Source organism: Macadamia integrifolia, chromosome 7 (assembly GCF_013358625.1).
Source record: "Macadamia integrifolia cultivar HAES 741 chromosome 7, SCU_Mint_v3, whole genome shotgun sequence".
In the NCBI taxonomy this organism is placed as follows: Eukaryota; Viridiplantae; Streptophyta; class Magnoliopsida; order Proteales; family Proteaceae; genus Macadamia; species Macadamia integrifolia.
In genome coordinates this window covers 8,482,217-8,509,820 of record NC_056563.1, presented here as the reverse complement: position 1 = coordinate 8,509,820, position 27,604 = coordinate 8,482,217, and the positions used below count along the sequence as shown (strand labels likewise).

Below are 27,604 nucleotides of genomic sequence, written 5' to 3'. Positions count from 1 at the left end.
GCTTGAGGATGCCCACTTCGTTCATGTCTTTAATGCACCTGAGGCCTAGACCTCACTCAGCTTTGGGGAGGCCAACAGAACTCCAGCTAGAGGGGTGGAGGAACCTGGTGGAGTCGGTTCCTTTCCAAAGAAAAGAACTAACGAGGGACTCAATGGCTTTGATGGTTGGGGGAGGGAGGACAAAGATTCTAGACCAATAGAGGTACATGGATTGGAGAACAGATCTGGAGAGCTCTAGACGACCCGCATAAGATAGCAACTTGCTCTTCTAGAGTTGGAGCCGCTTGTGCAGGAGGTCTATAATTGGGGTGCAGTGATGGGCCGAAAGCCTGGCCAGAATGAGAGGAAGGCCCAGGTATTTGACAGAGAGAGAGTCAAGGGAGAAACCCGTGATGTGAAGGAGGGCTTTCATGGTCTCAGAGATCCCGGAGGTAAAGAGGCGAAGAGAGGACATGATGGAGGAGACAGGTGCGATCGGCTTTCGAAAAGATCATGAGATCATCCGCAAAAGCAAGATGGGTGAGGGAGATAGATTTGCATTTGGGGATGGAGGAGATAAGGTGAAGGTCAGTGGAAGATTGAATTGATCTATAAAGAACTTCCAGGCCAAGGCAGAAGAAGAGGTAGGGCTAGAGGGGGCAGCCTTGATGGATTCCCACTGATGAGTGGAAGAACCTAGCCAGGCTACCGTTGACAAGAACAGAGAACTGGGGAGTGGAGATGCAGGCATAGATCCAACGGACAAAATATGGAGGGAAGGACATTTAGAGGAGAGAATGGCAAAGGAAGTCCTAGCGGATGGAGTCAAAATCCTTATGGATATCAATTTTGAGGAGGGCCGCTGAACTATGGGATTTACGCTCAAAACGACGAACAATTTGGTGGCATAAGATAATATTGTCAACGATGCTTCTCCCAGAGATGAATGCAGACTGGTTTTGACTAACAAGGAAGTCAATGACCTTCTAAACACGAATGGAGATGATTTTGGCAACGAACTTGTAAATCAAGTTACAGAGGGAGATGGGTCTGAAATCTTATATGGAGGATGCCCCTTCGGATTTGGGAATGAGGCAAAAGTGTGGTTAACACCCATGATTTGGCTTGGATTGAAAAAGAAGCTCCTAATTGCCCGGATGAGGTCATCCTTAATGATATGCCAGCAAGAGGTGAAGAAGCCCATGTTGAACCCATCAGGCCCAAGGGCTTTATTTGCCTTGTGGGAAAAGACGACAGAGGTGATCTCATCATCAGAAGAAATGGACTGGAGGGAGGGAAAGAGATGACTAAGAATGAATTTATTGATCAGAGAGGGGTGGGAAGGAGGGGGGGCGGAGAGGGGGTTAAAGCGCTTGGAGAATAAGGAGGCCTCAGATTTAATATCTTCCGGGGGTGCGAAGCAAGGAACCATTTCTGGAAGAAAGGAAGGAAATGGAGTTGACATTGGTCCAAGCTTTGACAAACCGGTGTAAGAAGGCGCTATTGGAGTCTCCGAGCTCCAGCCACGTGATTCGGGATTTCTGCTTGAGGAAACTTTCTTCCTGGGTAAGAGGAGAGCTCAGCGGAGAGGGACTTCTCTTCAACAGAAAGGGAAGAGTTAAAAGGATCGAGCTGAAGGCTGGTCTAGATAGCTTCCAGCCTAGACTTACAGGAGGTAGTTGTATCCGAGATGTTGCAAAAGCACTGAGAGTTCCAAAGTCTAAGGGTTGTCTTAACATTTCTAAGCTTATTGGAAAAGGAGATGAGTGGGAGGAGAAAGCATGGATTGGGATGCTCCCAGCATCACGCACAAGTGGGAGGAAATCCTGGTGGAGGGACTACATGTCGAAGAATTTGAAGGGCTTGGGACCGAAGAAGGTAAGAGGGATGAACCAGGAGAGAGATGGGGCAGTGGTCAGAAACGCTTCAAAGGTCGAAAGAGGAGTGGGAGGAGGGGTAGGTGTCAAGCCAAGCCCCATTGACAAGAACTCTGTCAAGCTTACGTGCCACGCAATCCGTGCCACTCCGGTTATTCCAGGTTAATTTGGAACCGGACCAACGGAGGTCATTCATGCCAATGTTCACAAGATAGTCATTGAAGGCCTCCATAGAGTGGAGGTCAATTGGTTCTCCTCCAACTTTCTCATGCCCAAATCTGACAACATTGAAGTCTCCCACGAGACCCAAGGAGAGGAGTCAACTGACGGGGAAATGGAACGGAGGTCATTCCACAAGGGGAGCCTCTCAAATGCCCGATTAAGGGCACACACAATAGGGAGGAAACATCTAATGGTCCCCGAAAGGTTTGAGATGGAGAGATGGATATGCTGGGAGGAGGTACCAAGGGAGGTGATATTGAGAAGGAGAGGGTCCCAGAGGATCCAAATTCGACCATTAGGGCAGCTGCCATAATTAGCAAGGTATGACCAATTTGGAGCAATGGAGGAGCCAATGCAAGAAGCATTGGGCGCAAAAACTCTAGTTTCTAAAAGGCAACAGAGGGAAGCATGATGAGGGATCAGATGGAGATATGCTTAGTCAAGGAGTTCAAGCCTCGGACATTCCAAATAGACCAAGGGGTCATTTGGAGGGAGAGGGAGATGGGTTCAAAAGCTCCGAGGAGCTATTGGAGGATCGTCGTTGGCCCCCAGTAGTATTTCTTTTGCGGCGGTGGTATTCCTGAATAGGAGATGGTTGGCAAAGATAGACATCTGATTGATAGTCTGACTTGAGGTGGCATGGGAGGACTGGTCGTTGAGGTAGTGGAAGGCTTCGGTTTTCTGGAGGGTGTCTGGATTTGGTGGGAATCAAGGGGGGCTTTATGGTTCTAGGCTGGGGAGGTGAGAATAGGCATATGGGCCAAGCTGTCAGAGGTGGTTGGAGGAGCTAGGGGAGAGGGGTCAAGTCAAGTAATAAGCGTAAAGGGTTCAGCAGCAGTGGCAAGAGGGGCTCATGAAGCCAAATGGTGTGACGAAACAACAACAACATCAAGGTGGAGGTCATCAGCAAGGGCCTTATGGCAGTGGAGACTGCTTGAAGAGGGAGTGACAGCACCAATACATCCATCATCAAAAGGCGGGGAGGCCCGAAGCCATAAGGGGCAGCGTCAGTACTGGGGCAATAAGGATACAGAGGAAGATCCATGTTGATGGCGGCAGCTTGGGCTACGGCAGCGTGGTCATCAAAATGGAGGGCGAGAGGAGCTCGCAGAGGCATACGGCTAGGCGCAAAAGCATCTACAATTGAGGTAGAGGCGAAGTTGTCACTGGCGGGGGCTTGATCAGAAGCGGTGGGAGCTCGTACATCGGAGACGATGGGTATTCTCAGGTCAGTCGCTAAAGCGAGAGGAGCTCGTAGGTTTGTGGCAGAATCCATGGTGGCAACGAGAGGGGCGTACTGCCAGGCAGGTTGCAGGTTGCAGATGGCAACATCCAACTGAATCGTCAAGCAAAACGGAGGGGCAAGAGGTCGAAGGATACAAACGGGTGAAGGGGAAGCATGTATCGAGTCAGGTTCCAGGGCGGAAGGAGGTTGGGTTAGAGGATCAAGGGATTGTAAGTCAAAATGGGCCAAAGGGGAATGGATCGGTTCATGGGCTGAGGAAGGAAGATGGACTGACGTAGACAAGCCAGAATGTTGGGCAAAGGTAGGAGGAGAGATCGTGGTAATGTGTTGGGCTGGATAAGAGGAGTTGGGGCTAACTGAGTGGGCCAAGGCCCAAAAAGAGGGGTGCCAGAAGAGGAGGCTAGAAGGGCCAAGGAGTGTTGGAAATTTGGCCCAACCAGAGTTAAGTTGGGACAAGAGTTAACAGTGGGGTGACACATGAGAGGGTTTTGAGGATAAAAGGAGGACAAGGAGGGATTAGGATCAGAGGCTGGAGGACCAAGAGGAGAGGGGGCCACAGAGGTAGAAGATACGTGAGGATCGTCAACAGAGGCACAAACACCAGCAGAGGAATCGTCGAACAAGGCATCGATGACAGTTGGTAGGGTAATGTCACGCTCAGCGTCAAAAGAGCCAGATCTGGACCCAAGGGACGAAGAGGAAGCGTCTTCGCAGTTAGATTCCTCGTCATTGTCAGAAAAGGATATATCCAGCGAGTAGAGAGCTGAGAACCTATTCGGACCTAAGGTCTCAAGAGGAATGACCACTGGGTCCAGAAGCGGCTGACTGGAGGAAGACAGGCTCTTATCAACATCAGGGGTGCCAGGGAGGGTCATACAACTGCGGCTTCTTCGGCGACGAATCTTTTTTCTATATTTCCGGCGACAAGAGATGACAGGGACGGAAACTTTAATTGTAGTTTCCTTCACAAAGGTATTCAAAGGATTGGCCGATGTAGGAGCAAATGCTCTAGTATGGTGTCTAAAAGACTTGCAAAAGGTGCAGTGGGGCGGAAGCTAGTTGTAAATCACTGGTTGGACAAAGGAGAACCCATTTTCCTCAACAATAGTGATTGCAGAGGGGCGGCGGCTCATCAGCAGGAACATCAACACAGATTTTAGCAAAACCGATTCTGTCCATAAGCTTCGTTCTACGATCAGAGAATAGCGGATTTCCGATGATAGACCCGACTATACTCAGCCCTTTTTCGCCCCAGTAATGCAAAGGTAAATTGGGGAGGGTGATCCAAATGGGGGCCGACTTGAAATCAACTATGAAGAGATTTGAGAAAGGGTCCCATTTCTTAAGGAGGATCGCCTTACCCAACACGCCAAGGACCATCTTCAAGGGCTCGGATCATGTCAGCTTCGAGCGAGAAATTAAAGACGAAGATTCCATTAGAGAGCATAAAGGACTGCATCTAGCCCTGGGGCCGCCATTGCTTCGAAAGAGAGGCTTGGACAATACCAAATGGTGGCCTCCTACACATGAAGTGGCCAACGATACAAAGCTTCCACTTGGAGATATCTGGCTTAAGAAGACCCGAGGGACAAAACCCAACCATTTTGTCATCGATAATGGCATGAGGGATAAAAACCAGCGGGAGGCCGACATGAGGAGGGGAGAAGGACAACAATGGAGGCCTAGGAGTTAACCTAGGAAGGAGGAGGAGGAGCAAGAGGAGAGGAAGGAGGGGAGGAGGAAGGAGGCTGGACAAGAGGTAACTCGGAGGGGGGGGAGATGGCAGCGGCATGATGTGGCAATTCTAACAGTTGAAAACAATGGAATGGTCTGGATAGGCTACATGTCAAATTTCAAACTCAAAGTCAATCAAATAACATTTCATGTATGTCCATGCATCCTTGTAGCTTTCGGCGATCCTTGTATTGGCATGCACCTCCCATAGTCCTGGATTTAAAAGCTTTATTTCAATTTCTTGGCTAATTTCATTTGGCTGAAAACATGTGACCAACGGATCTTGGGTTGACCCGTCCACAAAATTTAGGCCACATCCTGGCTGCCACATGGCTGAAATGTTTTATAGTCGAGCAGCTCAGAAAAACCAACTTGCATTGTTTTTACAATTATTAAACCAAAAAAAAAAAAAAGTTATACTACAATAACAAGATCCCACTCTGTACACCTGCTGTGATATTTATTAGCCGAGAAAAAAAACAAAAAAAAGGAAAAAAAAAAAAAACAAAAAACAAAAAACAAAAAAAGCTGTGTTAATACTACCATAAACAAGATGCCCCCACTCTGTATACCTGCTGTATACAGGATTTCCTCAGCAATATTGTTCCAAAATTTTTTCATACATTTACAATCGATGGTAAAATATTCAAGAAACAGAAATCAGATATTTTTTTCAGGTTTGTTTATTCTTTAAAAGTGAAAATCAAATCCCGTTGAAATTATTTAAAGGCAAAAAGAACTCTGTCCACGAGCATAGTTTACACAGGCTTTCCCATGAGTCTATCTCTCTCCTCCCCTTGTGAAAAGACATCTCAACCCCTAGTTGGAGGGCGGAGAGAGATAAACACAGGGAGCGTGGCCTACACCAGCGCTCCCAGACAAAGAACCACTTCCCTTATTTAAATTAGTGAAAATAATGTAATTACAACAGTACCTATAACCCCAATTTGGCTGTTATACATGTATAAGTAGACCACAACCTAACAACAACAACAACAACAACAATGCATTCAGCATTAACCCAACTAAATGGGGTTGGCTACATGGATTCTATCCCTTTAGTCCACTCTATTCAAAGCTACGCAAGATTCCAATCCTAAGCTATACATTTTTTTCATCACCACTTTTTCTATGGTTATTTTAGGCCTACATCTAGCTCTTTTAGATCCTTCGATTTGAAAATAACTCACTTCCTCGAACTAGAGCATTCAGAGGCCTCCATTGCACATGCCCACTCCACCTCAGACGAGTTTCTCGAAGCTTATCATGAATAGGGGCAACGCCCAGGTTTGCTATAATTTGTTCATTCTTTGTTTTATCTTTCCTAGTTTTACCACAACATCCTCATTTCAGCCACATGAAGTTTGTTTACATGTTTTTTCTTTATTGCTCAACATTCAGCCCTGTACATCATTGCTGATCATATAACCATTCTATAAAATTTCCCCTCCAATTTTAAGGGGATACGTCAATCCACAACACTCTAGACAAATCCCTCCATTTTATCCACATTATTCTATTTCTTTGAACGATACCATATTCCATTTCTCCTTCTTTATTCATGATTGAAAATAAATAGATATCAAAAAATATTGAAAAGTCACTGTCCAAAAACAAACCAAGATTCTGGAAAAGATGAACCCTCTGACTTCTTGACTAAGGTCTTCAGAACGAGGATCATCTGGAGTGACATCTGCAAATCAGAAAAGCAAAGGTTTATTACCAATTCCCAAACATAAAAGTGCAAAGAAAAAAAAAATTTAAGGCAGAAAACTAATAGAAAAAATAATCATGAAAAACTGACAACTAATGCTACCAATAATTCTGCGAGGTCAATTTATGATACAGAACACATCCAGGGGTCACACATGCCTTTAGAAATTGATTTCAAAGAAATGGGATTTCAACGCACAATATGCCAACCACTTTTGGAGGTCTACATAATATACAATAATAGGAAATGACAAAAACAAAAACTCCAAAAAAAGGACTATATGGATTTAGGGTCCCTATATCACAGAAACAATAGAACATCAGATTAAATTATTATTTAAAACATACGCAATATAATATTGAAGGTATACAACCCAATTAAGCACAAAAACAACAAATTCTTGACACCAACAACCCGAGAGGGAGGGGGAAAAGGGAACAAATTATGCACAAAAGGAGAAAATAAAGCATATAGAACATGCAAGGAAAACTTTATATATATCTTTAGTCAGAAAATAAATTTAATTATATAACTAGAAATTAGACAAGATAACTTTTTATGATGCACTACAGCAATAGGTAATCCTTAATATCTCCAGTTTCCAACAGCAGGGAATCATGTGCCCATGTTACAAACATAATTGAAAGCCAAAAACTAATGAAACAAGTATCTAGGAGGAGTGATATAGAAACATTTACTACAGATGGTAGATATGGAATTCCTTATTATTTTAAGACAAAAACTAACAGGATGAAGGATTGTTGGTGTTTTGTCGCCTTGGTGCATGACAACTATGACGTAACACTACTCAGTTATCATTGGGTCATGTTCATGCCAACCATAAAGTTTTTGTTCAATTGATCAAGTCAGGTCATGTGATGTAGACACCCATGCTGACCTACACTACAGAAGAAGAAAGAAGGCAGCCAGCACCAGTCCTGTTTTGGGCTGAATTAGCCAGCCAGCCTGGCCCCAATCTTGTCCAGTTTTGGCCCATATATTAGGACCATCGAACCAGTACCTTATGGCTATGTTGCTGCAGTATTTTAGTTTCAGTTATGGCCTTCTAGAAGCTCCTTGGCAGTGCCCATCGATCCAGCCTACAGCAAGCTGTCAAGTTTCCATTTTGGTATCCTCTGAGCTCCATGGTTGCTACCCTCTTGTTTTTTGTGCTTTGACCAGTCAAAGTGCAAGTTGGAGTGCAGAGAGAGTCTTCTAGAAGCGTCTTTATTGTTCTATGTTATTTTCTTAGTAGACAAGTTAGTGCTTAGTTACTAAATTCAGCTAGTCTCTATTTTCATGTTCGTTTCCTTTTTGGTTTTCTAACTAAATTGTAAGGTTGTACCCTCTCCTATATAAGAGAGATTACTGCAACACATTGAGAATTAATGAATGAATGAATATAACAGCCAGTGCTACTCCTTATTCCTGAGATAGAATGTCATCAACTGGTATAGTTGAGGGTGAGAGACCTAGGCTGAAATAGCCATACCCCTACCCCCCCCCTCTCTTCTCCGTTCTTCCTTTCTTTTATTTTTCTGCTTTAAACTTCGTGAGAGAGTGTTGGAGAGTTTTACAAGATTGTTTGAAGACCCACAACCATCTACCAAGATCAGATTGAGGATCAGCCAAGGAGACCAGATCAACATCAACAACTGTTAGGATTTTAAACTAGATCAACTTCCTCAAGAACTCCCATAACAGAAGCAACTTCTCGAAGCCCTTTTAGGGGTTTCTTGGGGACACTAAGGGGTAACTCGACCAGGTTTTCAGTGCCATCGGAGGCACCTCCAGCCACTGCAGATTTTCTCCCATAGTGCCTATGAAAGCCTATTCTGTCCAGGTTTGCTGCTGGTTGTTCTGTTTTCCTTCAGATCTGATTCCAGCCACTGTTAGAGGCCTATTTGGGGATATAAATAGCCTATCTTGAACCAGGTTTGAGATCCCTTGGACCCTTAGTTTATGAGTTATCTATTTCTTCTCAATTCAGCCAGATTTTCAGATCCTGCCTGGGATTAAGCCCTATGTGATCTACTCTGATATTATGGCCTTCATTATTCGATGGTAATCTCTGTCTATACTTCTGTTTAAAGATTGAGATCTGGTTTTAGGTAATTTTCTCAGATTTACTCTATTCTGTTGCCTGCAGCGAGGGTATATTTTTTTGATCTGCTGCACCTTTGTGTGGGGTTATTGACCAACTGTTTTGGGGTAATATTGATATTGTATCCACAGTAGGATTCCATTGGAGATACATTTTGAACTGGGGTTAGCTTAACTACTTAACTGTGACCTAGCCTTACATTGTTATCACACTATTAAACCATTGCCAAACTCAAACTACCATTAATTACTTTCATATCCTTAGTCCACCAACCAAAACCAAACCAGCCTGTATAATCCTACTTTCCTTAACCAGATAAAGTAGGTTCAAGTGCTTCCTCCCATGTTGTTCTCTTGATTGGGGAAACTGGGACAGTAGCTTGCGAACAAGTTTCTCCAATCAGCCATTTGAGTATAGAAGTTGGTCAACCTGGAATGATGAAGTGTTCTCATCAAGAAATCATGGGAGTCTCTTTTTGCAATTTTCCCAACAAATACTTAGAAATAAAAAATAAAAAATAAAAAGTGACAAGAAAATCAATGGTCTATTAAGAAGGGGAGTTTGCTGACGGGTTTCGTTACAGAAGTGGGAGATGACCCGTTGGCAGGAAGTTTCTTGCTGGGGAAATTTAGGTATTAGTTGTTGGGCCAAAGAGTAACTGGTAAAAAGAACGTTGTGCCTACTATAGTAAAAGGAAGCTGATATCAAGTATAGAACAAGAAGTTTCAAGTTTTCTCAATATGTAAAACTCAGAGCAAGTATGATAGCATATCAAAGGAATTTGAAATTTTAACCTTTCTTTATGGTACTGTCATCCATAGCTTTATATTCCATATTCTTCAAAGCAAGCTCCACCCCGTAACCACCCAAATTGAGGGCATCCATTGCACCAACAGCACCACAGTGACCACTTGCTGCTTCACATCCAGAAGGTAATACAGGTCTAACAACATATCTAACAATTCCCTGCTAGAAATAGCACTTAATCAGCAAGAATTTCAAGAGTAAAAGAAGATAAAGGGACAGGTACCGGTATCAACACACTTTAAACGTAGAATCACCCATCACAGCAGCATAAAATTAGAGGAGTCTAAGAACCCAGTGCCACGATTCAGAACAAATTAATAAAAAAAATGCAAATACAATAAAAATAAGCATAAAAAAGCATTGATCCGCTATCAATAAGAGTATAAGGCATTGAAGATAAAGTACGAAATCCAAAGTCAACCCATAATGCAGTTATACATCAAAAATAATTACTAGTTTGTTATTAGATGGTTATGGACTTATGGTCCTTTGTCTTTATTGTCTTTGATTGTGATGGACTCAATTATAAAACCCAAAAATTTAAGTATTTTCTAATAGCATTAGGAGTTTTCCAGGCTATTATTAAGTTGTTTCATCTTAGTTTCATTAGAATTTCTGTAGTTGTAGTTAGTCTTTAATTCCTAGTCAGTCTAGGACTCCAGTTATGATATTTTCAGTCAAGTATTGGACAAATATATAATGTTTTGAGATGTATTAAGATTAGGGAAGTTCTAGTCATGGTACAAGTCATATTCTGGGAGTTCTATAAAAGGACATGTACCCTGCCCTCTAGCTATAGCCTATACGAATTAATTGAATAAAGTAGAGTTTTAGTTAAGTAATTTTGACCACTTCAGCTTTCAGCATCAGGTGAAGGTATTTCCTTTATTCTATTTCTTTCCTTCCATCAATTCCTACTACTCATCTCTGATTTGTATTCTTCTTCTTCTATACTCTAAACAATTCAAGGTTACTATTCACAGATACTGTTCAGTCCCATAACAGCACCTGATTTCTTATTCTTCTTATTTCTTCTATTTCTTAAACCCTAACAATTTTGTCCAATTCCTCACCACCTTTCCTTGTGGTTCAGAATTAGAAAATCCATAAATCTAGGCTGTGCTGCATCAACCTACCTCCAACTGACACATGCATTGAGGAACACTAAATACAGACTAATTTGTTATTTCAAGAAAAGATATGTATCTTATTCACAGTCAAGTGATCTGCTCCTCCTTTAGTTTACAAATTTTTGTGCACGAAGAATTTGTGTAATCTAACCAGAAAACTGGATGGGTGGTGCTTCACCCCTCTTTTGTACTGTTCATGGATTTCCTCTACTCTCATGGCTTCATCCCACCCTCTACCAAGCTCTAATCAGGTTTCTGAACTTCCCTGCATCTTCTGGCTCTGAAAAGAGAAGCCATAAAAAGAACGTCGCAAGCCTAAGCTCCTGATCTTCAGTGTCATGGAGGAGCTTCTGAACAATGCAGGCGAAAAGGGATTAACCCAAGGACCCAAATTAAGCGTCCTGTGATGGGCTCAAAACGATTTGTTTAATGGCTTAGAGAACAGATACTGGACCAGATATACAATCATGGCCGAAAACATAGTTGTCATGGTGCCACATAATCACCACTTCGGCAGCAAAGCGGTTTTGGACATCCAAGGTGTCTGTCCGCCATATGTGCAAGGCATTTGCTAGAGGCCAAAAACAAAAAGGAAGACCAATTAAAAGGAGGAAAAAAATGGGGAACAACTACTTCAAACTCGCTCTTTGTCAGAGTCCAAAAATCTACTGCTCCTGCATCTCTTTCCCCTTCAATATCAAGTTCTTTATGGCTGAGAGGATTTTCCTGGTATAACCTCTGAAACATCTAATCAGGCAACGGTTGGTGGTTCGATTAACCTTTGTCATGCAATTTTCAGGTCACTGCTGCAACAACACTTCAAGATCAACTTGTGGCCACACACACACAGATGGTGGTACCATTGATCACCGTAAAACACCGGATAAAACCATGGTTGGAGGTGTGGAGCATCGTTGATCATCGCAAACAGAGGATGATGTCGAGGACCCCTGTTATCCAGGACTGACCCTCTAGCATCTTCTCTATCGAGTGTTATAAGCATTTGCCCATTAAATAAAAAGAACCCTTCAAATAAAAAAGACCGAAAAGATAATAACCAAATGACATCCAAATGATGTTTTTACCCCCTTTCTATTCATCTGCCATAGACCATGGAGGCATAATAAACCCAGGGACCACAAATGAAGTTATGACCCTCATCAAGAACTTCAACTTTATACAAATTTCATGTACAATATAATCCCTCAGCCAAGAAAAGCATTGTCGCTCAGGAGACACCTAAGAGCTCACCTAGGCACCTAGCCACTTCCCAGATTTTTCTAGGTGCCATAACAACTGCGGCCAGAAACTTGAAAACCAGATTGAATAAATATTTATCTGGAGTGAATTCTCAATGAAAGCCCATCACCATAATATAGAAACAGTACCTCCACTTGAATGAGAGATCAATTCCCAGATTCTGTAAAATTGCAGGAAACCATAACGAACAATAGTAACAGTAGCCCAATGGAGAGACAAAAGGCTTTTCCTATAATGAGTAAATTATTCCATTCCAAACAGAACCAAAATCCGTAGTGGGACACAGCTAATTTATAAAGAAATTTGACTCACTTTAGAACTTCGAAACTGTTTACACTTGAGAACTCAAAACAGTACGTGTGATAGAATGGAGCAGAGGGGAATTTTAGAGCCATGTTAGGAACCAGAATCTTACCCACCCTGTTCTAGTCCCATAATATATATTAAATTAGGCAACATACTAAGACTCTAATTACAAGTAAAGACAAAGAAAACTCAAATTAACTAACAATGACTCAATCATCATTTCCCACAAACACATCCAGTGTCAAGTATAGTGGGCATGTGTTTGATCAGCATTGCTCTTCATTATCTTCATTCTACAGTAATCATGATGATCAGCCAGAGTGTGTGGCACCATTCGTGGATAACAGCTTCTTCTTCCCAGGCCCCCAGCAGCCCTATCAGTCCAGTCCACCAAGCAACTACAATAGAGGCGCGTTCACATCATCTTCCTGACCTGGTGATCTAAATCCAAGGTTGGGGTACCTAGAATATGCAAATGATGAGACATACCAGACTGTTGAGATGGACTTTGAGCCTTTCTTACAACACACTATGACATAGACATCTTTTATAATAGAGTTGGAGGAATGGTTTCATCAGCGGCAGAAAGTTAGAGAAATTAGGGTTAGAGATGTAGGACAAAGAGCGAAGAAAGAAAGGAAGAACGAGGAGAGGAGAAAGAGAGCGATGAGGGCAAATCGTGGGAGAGCAATAAGCTCTTCCCACCTATATTAGGTTCAAACCAAATAGGGAAATTACATAGTCCTCCCTAGGGAGGTAAAAGGGAAAAAGAGAAAAATACATCTTTGGACAGCATAATATGAGACAATTCCTAAAGTACCCCTATTAAGTAAACTCTAATACTCCCCCCTCAAGCTGGAGAATAAATGTCATACATTCTCAGCTTGCATAATAAGGTACTCAATTGGTGAGGAATGAGTCATCTAGTGAAGATGTCTGCCAATTGATCACATGTCTTCACAAAAGGTGAGCAAATATTGTCAGAGTCAATCTTCTCTTTGATGAAATGTCGGTCTACTTCAATGTGCTTTTACCTATAATGCTGCACTGGATTACAGGCAATTCTTATAGCTGCTTTGTTAACACAATAGAGTACTAGAGTCGCATAGGTCCTTCAATGTCATACCACAACTCAAGAACCAACCGCACAACCAAATGAGTTCACAAACTCCATTAGCCAATGCATTGAAAGGCCATCATTTCCTCAGACATGGCTTGCTCCCGCTTCGGGTCTGGCATAGCCTCAATATTAGTTTTGGGGATGGAAACAAAAAAAAGAGAAGTTGTAAAAGCAACATCTGTAGGAGAGTGAGCATCATAGGAAACAAACTGAGTTATAGGATTAGTACACGCTCTCTTCCCATTTCAAACAGAAATAGGGAGGTCTAACTCAAAAGGAAGAGAAGAAAATTTACCTGACTGAGAAGGGTGAAATTCAGAATGTGGATCCAAAGAGGACTCTTGGTAGGTCTTCTTTGTCCTTCTTTAGTACACAATAGGTTCCTTCTCATTACAAGGACCACAGGTATCAATAGCATCCACAGTATGAACATCATTCACCTCTTTATGTTTTCCAAATATCAAGAGAAAAAGGAATAAGAGGCAAGGGAGAAACAAACGGAATGGTATCAGCAGCCATTTCACTTTCACTTCTATTCTGCTCCTGAAGAGGATGTTGAGGAGAAGCAAAAAAAGGTACAAACTTAAGAAAGGTGACATCTTTCGAAAAGAGTCGCCTGCGAGAAGAAGGGTGGTTACACTTGTAGCCTTTGGTAGTGGAAGAATACCCAAGGACGAGGCAATTTCAAAGCCTTGGGATCAAGTTTGGTGCGAGAGGATTTGTTAGCATTCATATAACAAACACAACCAAACACCCTGGGAGGAAGAGAAAAAGCTAAAGACTAAGAAGACAAGACTCAGACCAAAAAGTTATAGGATATGCATACCAAATAGAAGTCTTCTACCGACTTCTAACATATAGCGATTTTTCATCTCAACTACCCCATTCTGTTGGTGTGTATCAACACAAGTAAGCTGATAAATAATACCATTGTCAGTAAAAAAAAAAAGTCATGTAGGTCACCATACATTTGCTATCCCCTTCCCTTATCAAACCTGACAATTTTGATCTTTGTTTCAAACTGGGTGCAGTCCATTTTATAAAAGTTTTTTAAGGCAACATAAACATCACTCTTCTATTTCATAAGAATGGTCCAAGTAAAACGAGAAAAATAATCAACAAATGAAACAAAGTAACGATGACCAAACAAATAGATAGTAGGACAAAGTCCCAAACATCAGTATGCACAATGTGAAATGGAACTGCAGATCTATTACCATGATAGGGATAAGATGAACAACAATGTTTAGAACAAGTACATGGTTCACAATGATATACATGAGAAGAAGGAAAAGATGTAAATAAATGAGGTAATTGTTTCCTCATAACAACAAAAGTGAGATGTCCCAAACGTTGATGCCAAAGCATCATAGAGTCTATAAAACTACTATCACTACAGCCACATGTATAAGACTGTGGAGTAGTCAAAAAAGTTAATTGCGAGTCAAGGTGATAGAGTCTACTCCCCTCACGTCCACTGCCAATAATCCTTTTTGTCACCAAATCCTAAAAAAGACAATGAGAAGAAAAAAAAAAAGTAACATGGCAATTCAAGGATTTAGTCAAAGTGCTTACAGACAAAAGATTCAAGGTAAGGTTAGGAACATGAAGAATGGAATTAAGTGAAATAGAAGAGCTAATGGGAATACTGTCGTTACCAGAAACAAGGAGAGGGTACCATCAGCTACTCGAACCTTATCCTTACCAGAACAAATGGAGTAAGAATCATAATAGTGGGACGTACCAGTCATATGGTCAGTGGCACCAGAGACAATGACTCACAACGGAGTTGTGGAAGGTGTAGATGAGGAGACAAGCATAACGGAGGTTGATAATGTGAGGTAGATGGGCTATCAAGTTGAGACATGAGCCGGCGAAGCACTACAATATCATCACTAGAGAAGGAGTTGGTATCTGCCTGTGAGTGTCCTCTAGGATCAGTCTTCGTCATTATAGCATGGGTTGTAACCCCTCCTCTACAGCCACCCCGCGTGCTAGTAGACTCACCATGTGTACTAGAAGGATGGCCATAAAGTACCTAGCACCTCTCTCAAGTGTGCCCAGGTTCCCCATAATAATCACACTATTGGGGTCTATCTTTGTCATCTCCACAGGATGACCATTGGCCTTTACCGCTTCCATGCCATTCTCTACAAGTAGTGGAAGAAGGAGAAGATCGCTCAAGTGGCGAAGCAGGGCCCATATCACCTCTCCTGGTCTCCTCACTTAGCAAGTAGCTACACACCTCATCAAGGGATGGAAGAGGTGACATGCCCAAAATTTGTATCCAGAATGGTCCATAGTTTGAGTTCAACCCACCTAGTAAGATCAGAACTCGCTCATTTTCAAAAGACCGGTAGACCTTGGCTTCATCTTCAGGATTGGACAACTGAAGGTCTCGATGTCATACTCCTCCCAGAGTCCTATAGCAATAGTATAATAGTCAGATATAATCTTGTTCCCTTACTTCATGGAGAAGGCCTACTGAAGGAGCTGGAAGACCTTAGCAGAGTCACCTACACTGTCATAGGTCTTCAAGACACTTTCCCAAATATCATTAGTAGTTTCTTTCCAGATAAATCTTCTACCTATCTCATTCATAACTCATAGAATAGAATCGTAGTTGTCAAGGCGTCACCTAAGCGCTGCCTTGGCATTCAGGCGATTTGCCTAGGTCCTTGGTGACTGTCGCCTTATTGCAATTCATGTCGCCTTATATTTTTTGACTTATTAATGCCAAATATCATTTAAGTAAATGTTTTTTAAGATATTATTCGTAAATAAGCAAATACCCCCTTATTTGAATCCAATAAAAAAAAATTTAAAATCAAATTTTAAAAGGATAAAAAGTCAACCCCACAATCCAAGAACAAAAACTATACTTTTTGTTATAGGGGCGATTTTCAACTTTCAAATGATAGGGCTTTTCTCAATTCTAAAGATTTTATAAATCTTATCATGATAAAACATTGCTAAAAACCAAAAGTCCGATAAAATAATCTTTTGTTTTGATGTCTTTAAAATTATTTTCATTCAGGCAATTTTAACAACATTCCACATTTTAAAACAAGTTTTGACCGGAACATATCTTTGTCATTACAACTTAGAGTCAAATAATCTTAGACTTGTTGGAAAGCTAGTTTTGTGCTATACTTAATAATAAAAAGTCTCATGTAGAAATAAAATCATTTGACCAGTAAAACTTATTATACAAGAGCACTTCTCTAGATATTGATTTTATATGACTTAATGCTGATCTTTGATGATTTGATGTGGCAAGTTTTGAATTTTTATGACTTTATGCGGCTTAATGTTGATTTTTTATGATACAAGGTATAAGTGGCATACTAAATAATATTAAAAAAACGTGAAAATAAAAAACTAACACTTGGTCGCCTTGTTCGCCTTAAGGCGGGCGCCTTGTCACCTAAGCGCTAAGACAGCCCTCCAACGCCTTGTTCACCTTCACACTATGCCGACTATGAGTAGAATTCGTAGTGTCCCATTTCTGGTAAGCTAGATCAATGACAGCGGGAGCCATGAGAACCCCAGTAATATACCTTAGCTTCCCTCTTAATCCGCAAGGATAACTTCACAAATTGTGATCAATCCAAATAGTTGGTACTATCCAACTTCACAAAGGAAATCTAAGTATTAGAATTATCAAAGACAATCGAATTGGGGTTGGTACTACTTAACCCACCCAATGTAGCTTCCATAGGTTCAGTGAGATCAGACATGATGTAAGGATACTCCTAATAGAATACAGAAGAAGATCCAAACCAGAAGGGAAGCTCACACCCCAAATATCTTCTTCTCTTCTCATAACCCAAAAAAAAAAAATTCCAACAAGCTAGCAAACCATGAAAACTTGAGAGAAAACCAATAAAACCCACCTCTAACTGTGAAGCTTCATCCTAATAGCATAAACAAGCATCATATGATAAAACACATCCATCACAAGCAACCAAATCACATAATACCAGCCATCACAAAACAAACAACCAAAAAAAAAAAAAAAAAGGATATCTGGCGATACTTGGCCGCGGGGAGAGAACGGAGTTGTGTTCCAACAACATTCCAAGTTACAAACCAAGATTTAAAGGGATCAAAGGGGACCCTTGGGAAACTCTATCAAGCCCAGCCACACCCCCTACCAAGGTTTGAGGAAAGAGAAATGAGAAATCAATCCCATGGCTGGCGGTAAAGCTAGGAATAGCCTCTGATGTAGATGCACATTATGGAAGGAAATATGAGAAGAAGAAGGGTCCAGCCTTAGTCCACCTGAGTGGCTAGGGTCCAGCCAAGAAACCAGCCGAACCCCTACTTGGTCCACCTGAGTGGCTAAGTATAAATAAGGGCTAATTGGGCCCATCAGCTAGGGGAATAATTGGCAGTTGTTTTAATTAATTAGTGGGCCATTGGGCCCATCGAGTTGAGTAAGTGGTATGTCGAGTCCAAATTGTCCTAGGATTCTATTTGTTTTCCACATAGGTTTATTATTCCTCGTCCAATTTTGAATTCCTATTTGTAGTAGGAGTGTCTAGTCCTATTGGGAAACTAGCTCCTAGTTGAAGTAGAAGTGTCTAGTCCTATTGGGAATCTAGCTTCTAGTAGTAGTTTGATTGCTATTCTGCCCTCTATAAATAGAGGAGCCTATGTACTCATAATTTCATATTTGAATAAAGGAAATTGCAGTCATTATGTTAGAACAACTGGGATATTTGTGGGTGAGAAGCCCTGGCCGAGACAGCCACTCCTCCCCCACATTCCCTTACCTCTTTTCTTATTTTCTGCAGTTAAAATTCTGTTTTTGTTCACTGATTACAGCAGCTATTAATCGCAGACAATTCAAACCTGTCCTTGCAAGATGGATCATCAAGAACTGCCCATTCTTGAACCCATCGATCTCTTCTTTTAGCCAACTCTGAGGTCTGATCTGCAAGGCTTTTTAAGGACTGGTTCAACTCTTCAAGAGGGCCACTCGATCTCTGTTGGGAAGCCATCAGCCGCTGTTCACTTCTGGTTTTTCTGTAGTTCTTGATTTTCTCTCTCCTAGGTCAGAAATCAAGAACCTTCATAACTCCATAACCAGCCGTCAGAAGCTCTTCATATTTGGGGGTTTTTGTACCCTTGGTGGACCCTACAATTTGCAGCTCAATTGGAGCCCTATAGGCCTGGCCACACCTCTCTCTCTCCAGCTCTATAGAAGATCTTTCTCTCTCCTATCGGGTTGGGTTTTGGGCTGCTTTTGCTCCTGTATGGGTATTGTATCCGTGGAGGTTTATTTGATGGTCTTATTTCTTTGTTTCCTACTCCTATTTGTATTGTTTGGGGTTATAAACTGCTGGGGTAGTTTCTTGTAATCTACTCCTGCATTAGCCTCTCTTCTCTATTTGGTCTTCAAACAACCCTTGTAGTCCTTCAACTTCCCTCTAAGTGTCTTCAACTTGCCTCTAGAACACCATTAAGTCTTTTTGTTAAATCTATTTACATAGTATAACCTCTATTGGACCCCTTTGCTTTCTAGGGTTTCAAAAGAGACTCGAAGAATGAGAAGGAGAAGTCTTAGTCGACTCTCAAACCCCTTTAGGCTCTGATACCAAGTTAGAAGTTAGAGAGATTAGGGTTAGAGATGTATGAGAAAAAGAGAAGAGAGAAAGAAAGAAGGAGGAGGGAAATTGAGAGGAGAAAGAAAGAGATGAGGACAAATCGTGGGAGAGCAATAAGCTCTTCCCACCTATATTAGGTTCAAACCAAATAGGGAAATTACATAATCCTTCCTAGGGAGGTAAAAGAAAAAAAGAGAAAAATACAACTTAGGGCAACATAATATAAAACAGTTCCTCAAATACACCTATTACATAAACTCTAACAGTATTGCCATAAAGTAGGAGACTTGAAGGAAGGCTAGGATCTTTTGCTTATTTGCACCTTTGATGTAAACTAGTGAAGTTTGTAGCTTTCACACTCACACCTTAGATGTGATTTTCTGAAAGTTAATAATATTATAGTCTGTCGTTATAAGCTTGTGGCTGATTTGTAGTGGTGCAGCAGGTTGACAACCGGCACTTATTGTAATTAGTCATAACCCGTCAATCTTTTTGCATGGATCCTTGCGCTCGTCCTCGCTTGGAATCCCATGTAATCGACCCATTTAGTTGGGATAAGGTTTTGGATGTTGATGTTGTTGTTGTTGTTGATTTTTCTCCATTTGTCACTTGTTATTGCATTTTTAATTGGTTTCTTTATATTTTGTGTTATAATATTAAATCAATCATGTGTAACATAGGCTATTTTCAGGAAATATACAGGCAAGGGGGCGTACACTGCCAACCTAAGGTATGGAACCAAACTAACAATTGTGTGTTTTTCAACAATCGAAAAGTTCCACTGGTTATCATCCTTTTGTTCTCTATCTATGTTCATAACCCTAAGTGTTCTGGGGTTTTGAATTGGACCCATAACCCATAAGATTCTAGGATTTTCAAAACCTATAATGCATCATCATGCAATCACATTGTACTTCAAGAACCAACAGAGCAAATGCAATAAATCTAAGAAAGAGGCAAGATTTTTAATAAATAATTGTTGAAATGAAAAGGAATTTCAGATACAAAAAGACAGTACCATAGATTAAAAAAAGAAAAAAAGAGCAACCCAGTAACATAGATTACTAAACTGAAATAAAATTCTCAAAACACACTTCAGAGTACCTTTCTTGATGCTTCTGCTAGGGCAACATGGAACTCTTTGAAGCATGCTGTTCCAAGAGCTCCATACAAAATAGCAACTGGACTAGTAGTACTTGAATCAAAATGAATGTGATCAAAATCATAAAGTTCAGGCTGCTCAAATGGATCCCCAGATCTGGAAAGAAGAATAGAATGCAAAATGACCGGAAGGCATCAAAATCAGGACAAAGCACAGTGACAAAGGAAAATATCACCAAGGACTTACAACACAGTGGGATGACCAAGCCACAATAACAATTCTGAGACATCAAAAAATAAAGTTGCACCAGTATCAACCCAGCAACATTTACCACCAGGACTTTTTGGGTTCATGCCTACTAACAAGTGATCAGCCTTCTTGCTGCTTATGCCTTCATCTAGTTCAGAAATGCCCCTTCCAAGATCATTTGCACTAGTTTCATCCACTAGGGGGAAAGAAGATAGAGATTCCTCCGCTAATTGTCGGTACAGCACCAGCCTTGGGGATGCTGAACGAAGTGTAAGAGAGAATCCAAAGAGTGATGCCAAAGGTTCACCTAAAAGAGAATGCCCAAGCTTCACAATTTCATGAACACAATCCTTGGCTGTAGAAGAATCAGAATTATTTTCTCCATGTAGCCAGACCTCAATGAAGTCCCAAAATAGGTCTTTCCATCCTTTAGATAGTAATTCACTGTAACAAAATAAACATTCAATGTTTCTACATGAGAAATTCAGCCAACGAAAACCAACATATGCATGTACAAAGTTGTTTGAACAAAAAGCTCAGATTTCATTGCCAGCTAAGCACTACACCTCCAACAGGAAATTAGTAAACAAACTGAGGACAAGTATAAGTAGAAAATATACTTGCTCTTATAAATTTCGATATACGAACGGTGCTTTTGACTAAGGAAAGGAGAAACATGTACGCATGTTGAAATTGATTAGATGGTCAAAAAGTAAGCAGCCTTTCATGGAAGCCAAAGGCAAAAAGGATGCAAGGGTAAAAGGGGTTGAAATCTAGTAAGCCCACATGGGTTGCTTGTAAGACCGTCTTTCTAATTTCAAGGGATACACATGTTATGTGGGGTGTGTTGGTTAACAGTTTTGGTCAATCATGAGAGAATTTGGGCAACAACCACAGTAGTACATTAATTTTTCCGCCATCAATCATCTTCTTGTTGTTATCAAACTTTATTACCTTTTAGCTTGCTGTTTAAAGGTTCTAGTCTATTCCACATCTGTACTTTATTTATCAGAAACAACAAAATTCCATCCATTAGTAGACGTCAAAATGTGCAACTATACCTGACTCTTTACAAACAAAAAAGCCCACCAATATTGAATAGAAACTCACTAAAGAGAAAAATATATCCCCTTTATAAAATCAATCCTCAAGCAAGAAAAACACTGGAAGCAAAAGATATGTTAAGACTCCAAGAAATTCATTTGTTGCCAGAACCCAATCAATAAGGTTCTTTGTCAGCACAAGTTCTGGGGAAAGATCTTGAGTTGTCTTCTACTTCTCTGTTTTTTTCTTCCATAAACCTCATAATATAGCATAAGGGCATTAATTCCACATGTCTGTATTTTAATGTTAAATGTCTTAGTCTTCTGATAATTATTCCTCGCTGTTTTCCCATGAATCTCATGGTTCGTGAATTTTGACCTACAGGTAATCTGTTCAAAGTTTCTTGAATCCGATTCTTGGATCCTCGAGGAACCATCTTTTAGTTCTGCTAACAGTAATTAATTTATTAAGAATAAATCAAATAATTAGGGAGAGGCTCCATGCATATGCTCCCATTTAATTAGGCAGGCTAGATGTATCGTCTAATGTCCAAGACAGGATTTCTTCTTCTGAGTTGAGGTCTAGGACTCAAGGTCAAGCAATTCTAAGTCGGATGGGCTGACTAGAGAAGGATCCTAATGTACAAATGGGTGTACGCCAGAAAAACAAACTCCCAATAGAAACCCGAAAATAGGATCAAAAGGATAATGTTCAGTAGGGGAGCTTTCGATGATCAATCCTGTCCAGAAATAACCAGAAATAATGCTAAAACTCAGCAGCAGGAAGACAGTTCAGCAGCAACACTCCATCAACAGCTAACATTGCAGGCAAAGCTGGGTTTCGGCCAGAAGCAGGGAGAAACCCTGTGGTTGGAGTTTGACAGCCCTGCAGGGGCTGAAACTCTGGTCGAGTGTCCTCCTTAGGATGGCCCCTGAACGCTCAACAGGATCTTCAAAAGTGCTGGACAGAAGTTAAGAAACAGGCTCTGTCGATTCTCCTCAAAACCCTAACTTCTGAGAAATCAATGGCTGATTTGTGACTGTTCCTTGTTCTGCAATTATGGATGCTGCAGTACCTTCAATCAATGCTTCAAGACACTCACAATTCTCTCTCTTACAAGCACAAATAAAGAGAACTAAGAAAACAGAGAAAAGAAGAAGAAGGATAGTTGTGGGTGGGATAATGGCTATCTCACCCATGGCTATCTCAGTTTGAGCAAGCAATAGTTGCAGTAACTTTCATTAGCAATAGTTGCAGTAACTTTCATTCATTCAATTGCAAAAAGACTTGACTCTTCTCCAATACAACTTCAGAGCCATCAACTTCCAAATGTGTGCCTTGAACGAGAAGGAACTTAACCGAGTCATAATGTATGACACAGCCAAAGAAATATGGGACACACTAATAGTTGCACACAAAGGTACCACAGAGGTAAAAGAAACGAAGGTAGACCAATTAGTTTCTGATTATGAATCCTTTATAATGAAAGAAAATGAATCCATTTCTGAAATGTTTACAAGGTTTACTAACATTGTTAACAGCCTTAAAGGATTAGGAAAGACTTATACAAATTCTAAAAAAGTCAGAAAAATCCTGAAATCACTATCTACTGCATGGAGACCAAAGAAGATGGCTATAGAAGAAGCTTGTGACCTGAATGAAATATCTTTGGACTATCTCTTGGGATCCTTGCAAACTCATTAATAGAGCTAAAGGCTGACAAATGGACTTCAGAACCAAAGAAAAAATCCATAACTCTCAAGGCATTCCAAAATAAAGAGGAAGAAAGTAATGATGATGATGAAGAATTTAATATGGACGAGGAACTCTTACGTGTCCCTAGAAAATTCTACAAGTTCTTGAAGAATAAGTGGAGCAAGCAATACAAGAGTCAACCCCACAAGGAACACAAAGGTAATCATTTTCAAAGGATAAAGACCTATATACTAAGAAAACAAATGTTGTTTGTTATGAACGTAGGAAGCCCGGCCACTTAAAACTGAATGTCTAAAATTGAAAAATAAGAAGATTAAGCAGCCAAATCAACTTGGGATACAAGTGATGATGAGAGCAACAATAATGACTCAGATGAAGAAGTCACAAACTTGGCGCTCATAGCACATGGGAATGAAGACAATGAGGTAAACTCTCCAATTTGCAAATCTATTGATAATTATGATTTAGACAAAGATGACCACCAAGGAGCCTTTGAAGCTTTTTATGAGGATAGCATTAATTGGAGTCTTCCAACTTGTCTTTAGAAATGGAGGTAAGAGACTTGAATGATAGAACAAAAATCTTGACCTCCTAAGTGGATGAATTAGAAAAAGAAAATGATACATTGAAATCCACTCTACACACTTTCACCAAGGTCAAAAGACCTTGGATACCCTATTAGGATCCCAATACAAGAATGCTCAAGACAAAGAAGGACTTGGCTATGACGGTGGGGCACCACCACAAAATAAAGGAAAAGAAAATGTGACTACTTCAAAAGATAGAGCATCCAATGTGACCCACCATACTAACCATGTCTCCTCTTCATACATCGTTCGTAGCTATTGCAAAAAAGAAAGGTCACACCATTGAGCATTGCTATGCTAAGTTGAAGAAATCCCAACAAAACCAAAGGCAAGTTCCAAAAAGGAACAATGACCATTTTGCATATTATTACACTCTCTCCAAGAAGCATGATAGACCTCAAAGAAATTTCAAATCTCAAAGGAAATTTAAACCACACATTTCCTATTGGCCACAAACACATCATAGGTCACATATTCCACAACGATCATATGCACCACAAAGGCCTCATCCATTTCATAGACCATATAACACTCAAAGAAATGTCAAATCTTATAGGACACCTATACATTATGAAATATATGATTCATATAGGCCATATACATCATTTAGATCTCACACACCTAGAAGGGTTTGAAAACCCAAGGGATATTTTGATTGTAACATAGATGGACCCATGAGATTATGGGGACCAATATATACTTGATTCTATTGGATTAAAGAGCCAAAGTAAAAGATGAATGATTCATAGATGGTTGATTTGGCATTGTCAAAGAAGAGAGAAAATATTCAACTCCGACAAATTCTTAGATTGATAGATTTGCTGGGAAATCTGAAACCCTAGAATGTTTGTCAAAATTGGCAACAATTGGTATCCTCAACCATCTTAGAATTTTTATCTTCTATCTTGCTTGAATGTATGCTTCATTAACATCTATTGCATATTATTAGGGGGGAGCTTCACCCTACTACTTGTTTATATTTGAATGCATTTTTATATGATGTATATGCTTAAAGGAAGCATTTTTTTTTTTGGATGAATAAATAAATTTATATCTAAAGAATTTTTTTTTAGTCTTGACTATATGCTTATTTTTTTTCTTGAGTACCCTTTAGAGGGAGCTATTGCTCTATACCCCTCACATTTCAGTGTTGACAAAAAGGGGAAGAAGAATTAACGATATGAAAAATGATTTTTTGAAAACGATCATTTGACATGTTGACAAAAGGGGGAGAACTTGTGAAATGATTCTCGAACTTATTGATAATTGCTTATTTATTTCATTTGAAAATCATTTGTTTGTCATCATCAAAAAGGGGGATATTGTTAGGGACATGCCCACACTCCTATAGTTGGTTTTGATGATAACATGTGAAGGTATTTCACAATTTGTCTTCAATTATTGTTTTTGTAAATGCTTCATATCAAAGATCGAATTTGATGAATGAGAGGAAGAAATGAAAATCAAAGCCATCAAATGATGAAAATAGAAGTCCAAGAAGTAAATAAATAAAGCTCAAGAGAGAGCAGGAGTATGAAGCCTCCAAAGCTTGAAGAAAGCACTTTAAAGTATTAAGATCTCAAACTATCAAGACTTGAAGTTATTCCAGACATCAAGCAATACAAGAAGAATACTGAAGACCATTTACAAGATGTTTGATAGAAGCCTTGAAGATCTTAGGCTTAGCTCAATGTAATAGTACACACACCATACACAAGCACTACATTGCATCTCATAAGCATACATTACATATTGCATCATTTAGTTCATATTAACTTAGAATGACTTTACAAAGTACCTATGACCAAGTGTCAAGACCTAAAAATGGTTAGGAACATGTTAGGTATAACATGTCTAAGGAAATTGCTGAGAAAACAGCAATGACCCTATACAAGGGCATTTTGGGCAACTAAAATAGGTATCAGAAGATGGTCTCCTCATTAAAGCTGTAACGAATTCGAGTTACGAATCCAACACACGTGGAATCAAGCCCATCCGAAGTCGGACGAGAAAATTATGGCCCAAGTACTGACGGAAGGTCAGTTTTCCAAATGTCTGTCAAAAGTTTGGAGTGATCGAACCAGATGGCGATCGACCGGTTAAAGCCCCGGTCGACCAATACCCTGCCGGTCGATATGTCTGATTGACCAGTATGAGACCGACTAGCTTGTCCAAGCTCCAATGGCTCTCTAACGGCTAGTTTTGCCAACAGCTCTTTTTGGAGGAGCCAGAATACCTAAAAAGTGGTCGTTTAAGTGAGATTTCTTGCCTATTTTTTATCCCAAATCTCACCTATAACTACCTCTAACGCTACTTATTAATTTCAATGAATCCTAACTTTGAATGAGCATTATTTGAACATTAGAAGTGAGAATGGTCTATACCATCTCTTGAGTTCAAGTTCTTCATTTTGCATTCAAGAGGAACTCAAGGTTCTCTGCATGTCTTCATCTACATCTTGAAATTTGCATTGCAAGCATTAAGATGACTTCAAATGTGCATTCTTTCATAGTATTGCATTTCATTCACACACCACACAAGAGGTAACTCTAAACCTTTCTATTCCACTTCAAATTTGTTTTTGTCCAAAGAGTTGGGTTAACTCTAGATTGGACACCTTGTTTACACATTGTTTTAGACCGTACTTAGACAATTGTGAAGGATCCTCTCATCCTTAAGAGATTGTAAGGAACCGCTTATCCTTAAGAAATTGTAAGGACCTTCTCATCCTGATAAAGAGATTGTACGGATCCTCTTATCCTTAAAAGAGTTTGTAAAGGTTTTCCTCCCTACCTACTGTACTAAAAGAGAAGAGCTAATGAAATAACTTGCAACTGGAACATGTAGGAAGTGGACTAGACTCAGATTGAATCGAACCACTATAAATTCTGGTGTTGTGTGATTGTGCTTATTTTTTTTATATTCCGCATTTTTATTTACAATCGCATATTGAGGACTTTAAATCTCAGAATTTTTAAAATCCACTAGCATAACCCTTAACCCCCTCTAGGTTATGTCAATTATCTACAAACCTATTAAAAAAAAAAAAAAAAAAAAAAAAAAAAAAAAAGGTTACCTATCAGATCATTTGAGAAAATGATGTAGTAGCAGTCAAGGTTCAAGAAGTCGGTTTTGACGAAATATTTCGGATTTTGATTGAAACCTACAGGAAAACCTGGCCGAAATCTTGTAGGTTTCAGTGAATTTCGTTTGAACATCTTAGTGGTCAAATGGCCATATTTTGGGCTGAAACTTGACAGAGGCCCTATTAAGTACCCCTAAACACAGTGGAACTGTTAGATTATTGAAAAACACAATCAAAATGTTAGTTTGGTTTCATACACTAGATTGGCAGTTTTACTTCGTACCTTGCCTATAGATTTCTCAAAGATATCCCATGTTACACATAATCATACAAATAAAGATGAAAACAACTAAAATATGCAATTGCAAATCCCAAACAGAGAAAAATAATTTAATAATATTAAATGTCAAAATGTACATTTCAACATCAAAAGTGCACAATCAGTCAAATCACATCAAAGGTGAAACTCAAAAGACCCATGCCCTTCCTCCTAGTTAAAATACTATAATAATTTAATATTATTAAGTGTCAAAATTTTACAAATGTTACATGTTGTAAGAAAATGAATTTTTAAACCAGAAATTTTAAAAAATAATTTAAAATGGGAAACTAAATCTGACTTTGTGAAGACGTCGATCGGCTGATGCTACCTAGCAATACAAAATTGAAGCCTAAGCCTAACCCCTACATATTTCTTTTGTTGTAAAAAA

General features: G+C 40.0%; 1 protein-coding gene across 1 annotated transcript in view; it reads right to left on the bottom strand.

The window, feature by feature from the left end:
• LOC122084299 (UDP-glucose:glycoprotein glucosyltransferase) overlaps positions 1-27,604 on the bottom strand; it is a 95,549-nt gene that overhangs the window by 64,773 nt on the left and 3,172 nt on the right. Inside the window, exons 2-5 of the mRNA XM_042652429.1 lie at positions 20,460-20,906; positions 20,216-20,369; positions 9,671-9,842; positions 6,678-6,751 (exon numbers count right to left, since the gene is read on the bottom strand). Of these exons, the coding sequence (XP_042508363.1) occupies positions 6,678-6,751; positions 9,671-9,842; positions 20,216-20,369; positions 20,460-20,906 (847 nt within the window). The remainder of the gene's footprint in view (positions 1-6,677; positions 6,752-9,670; positions 9,843-20,215; positions 20,370-20,459; positions 20,907-27,604) is intronic.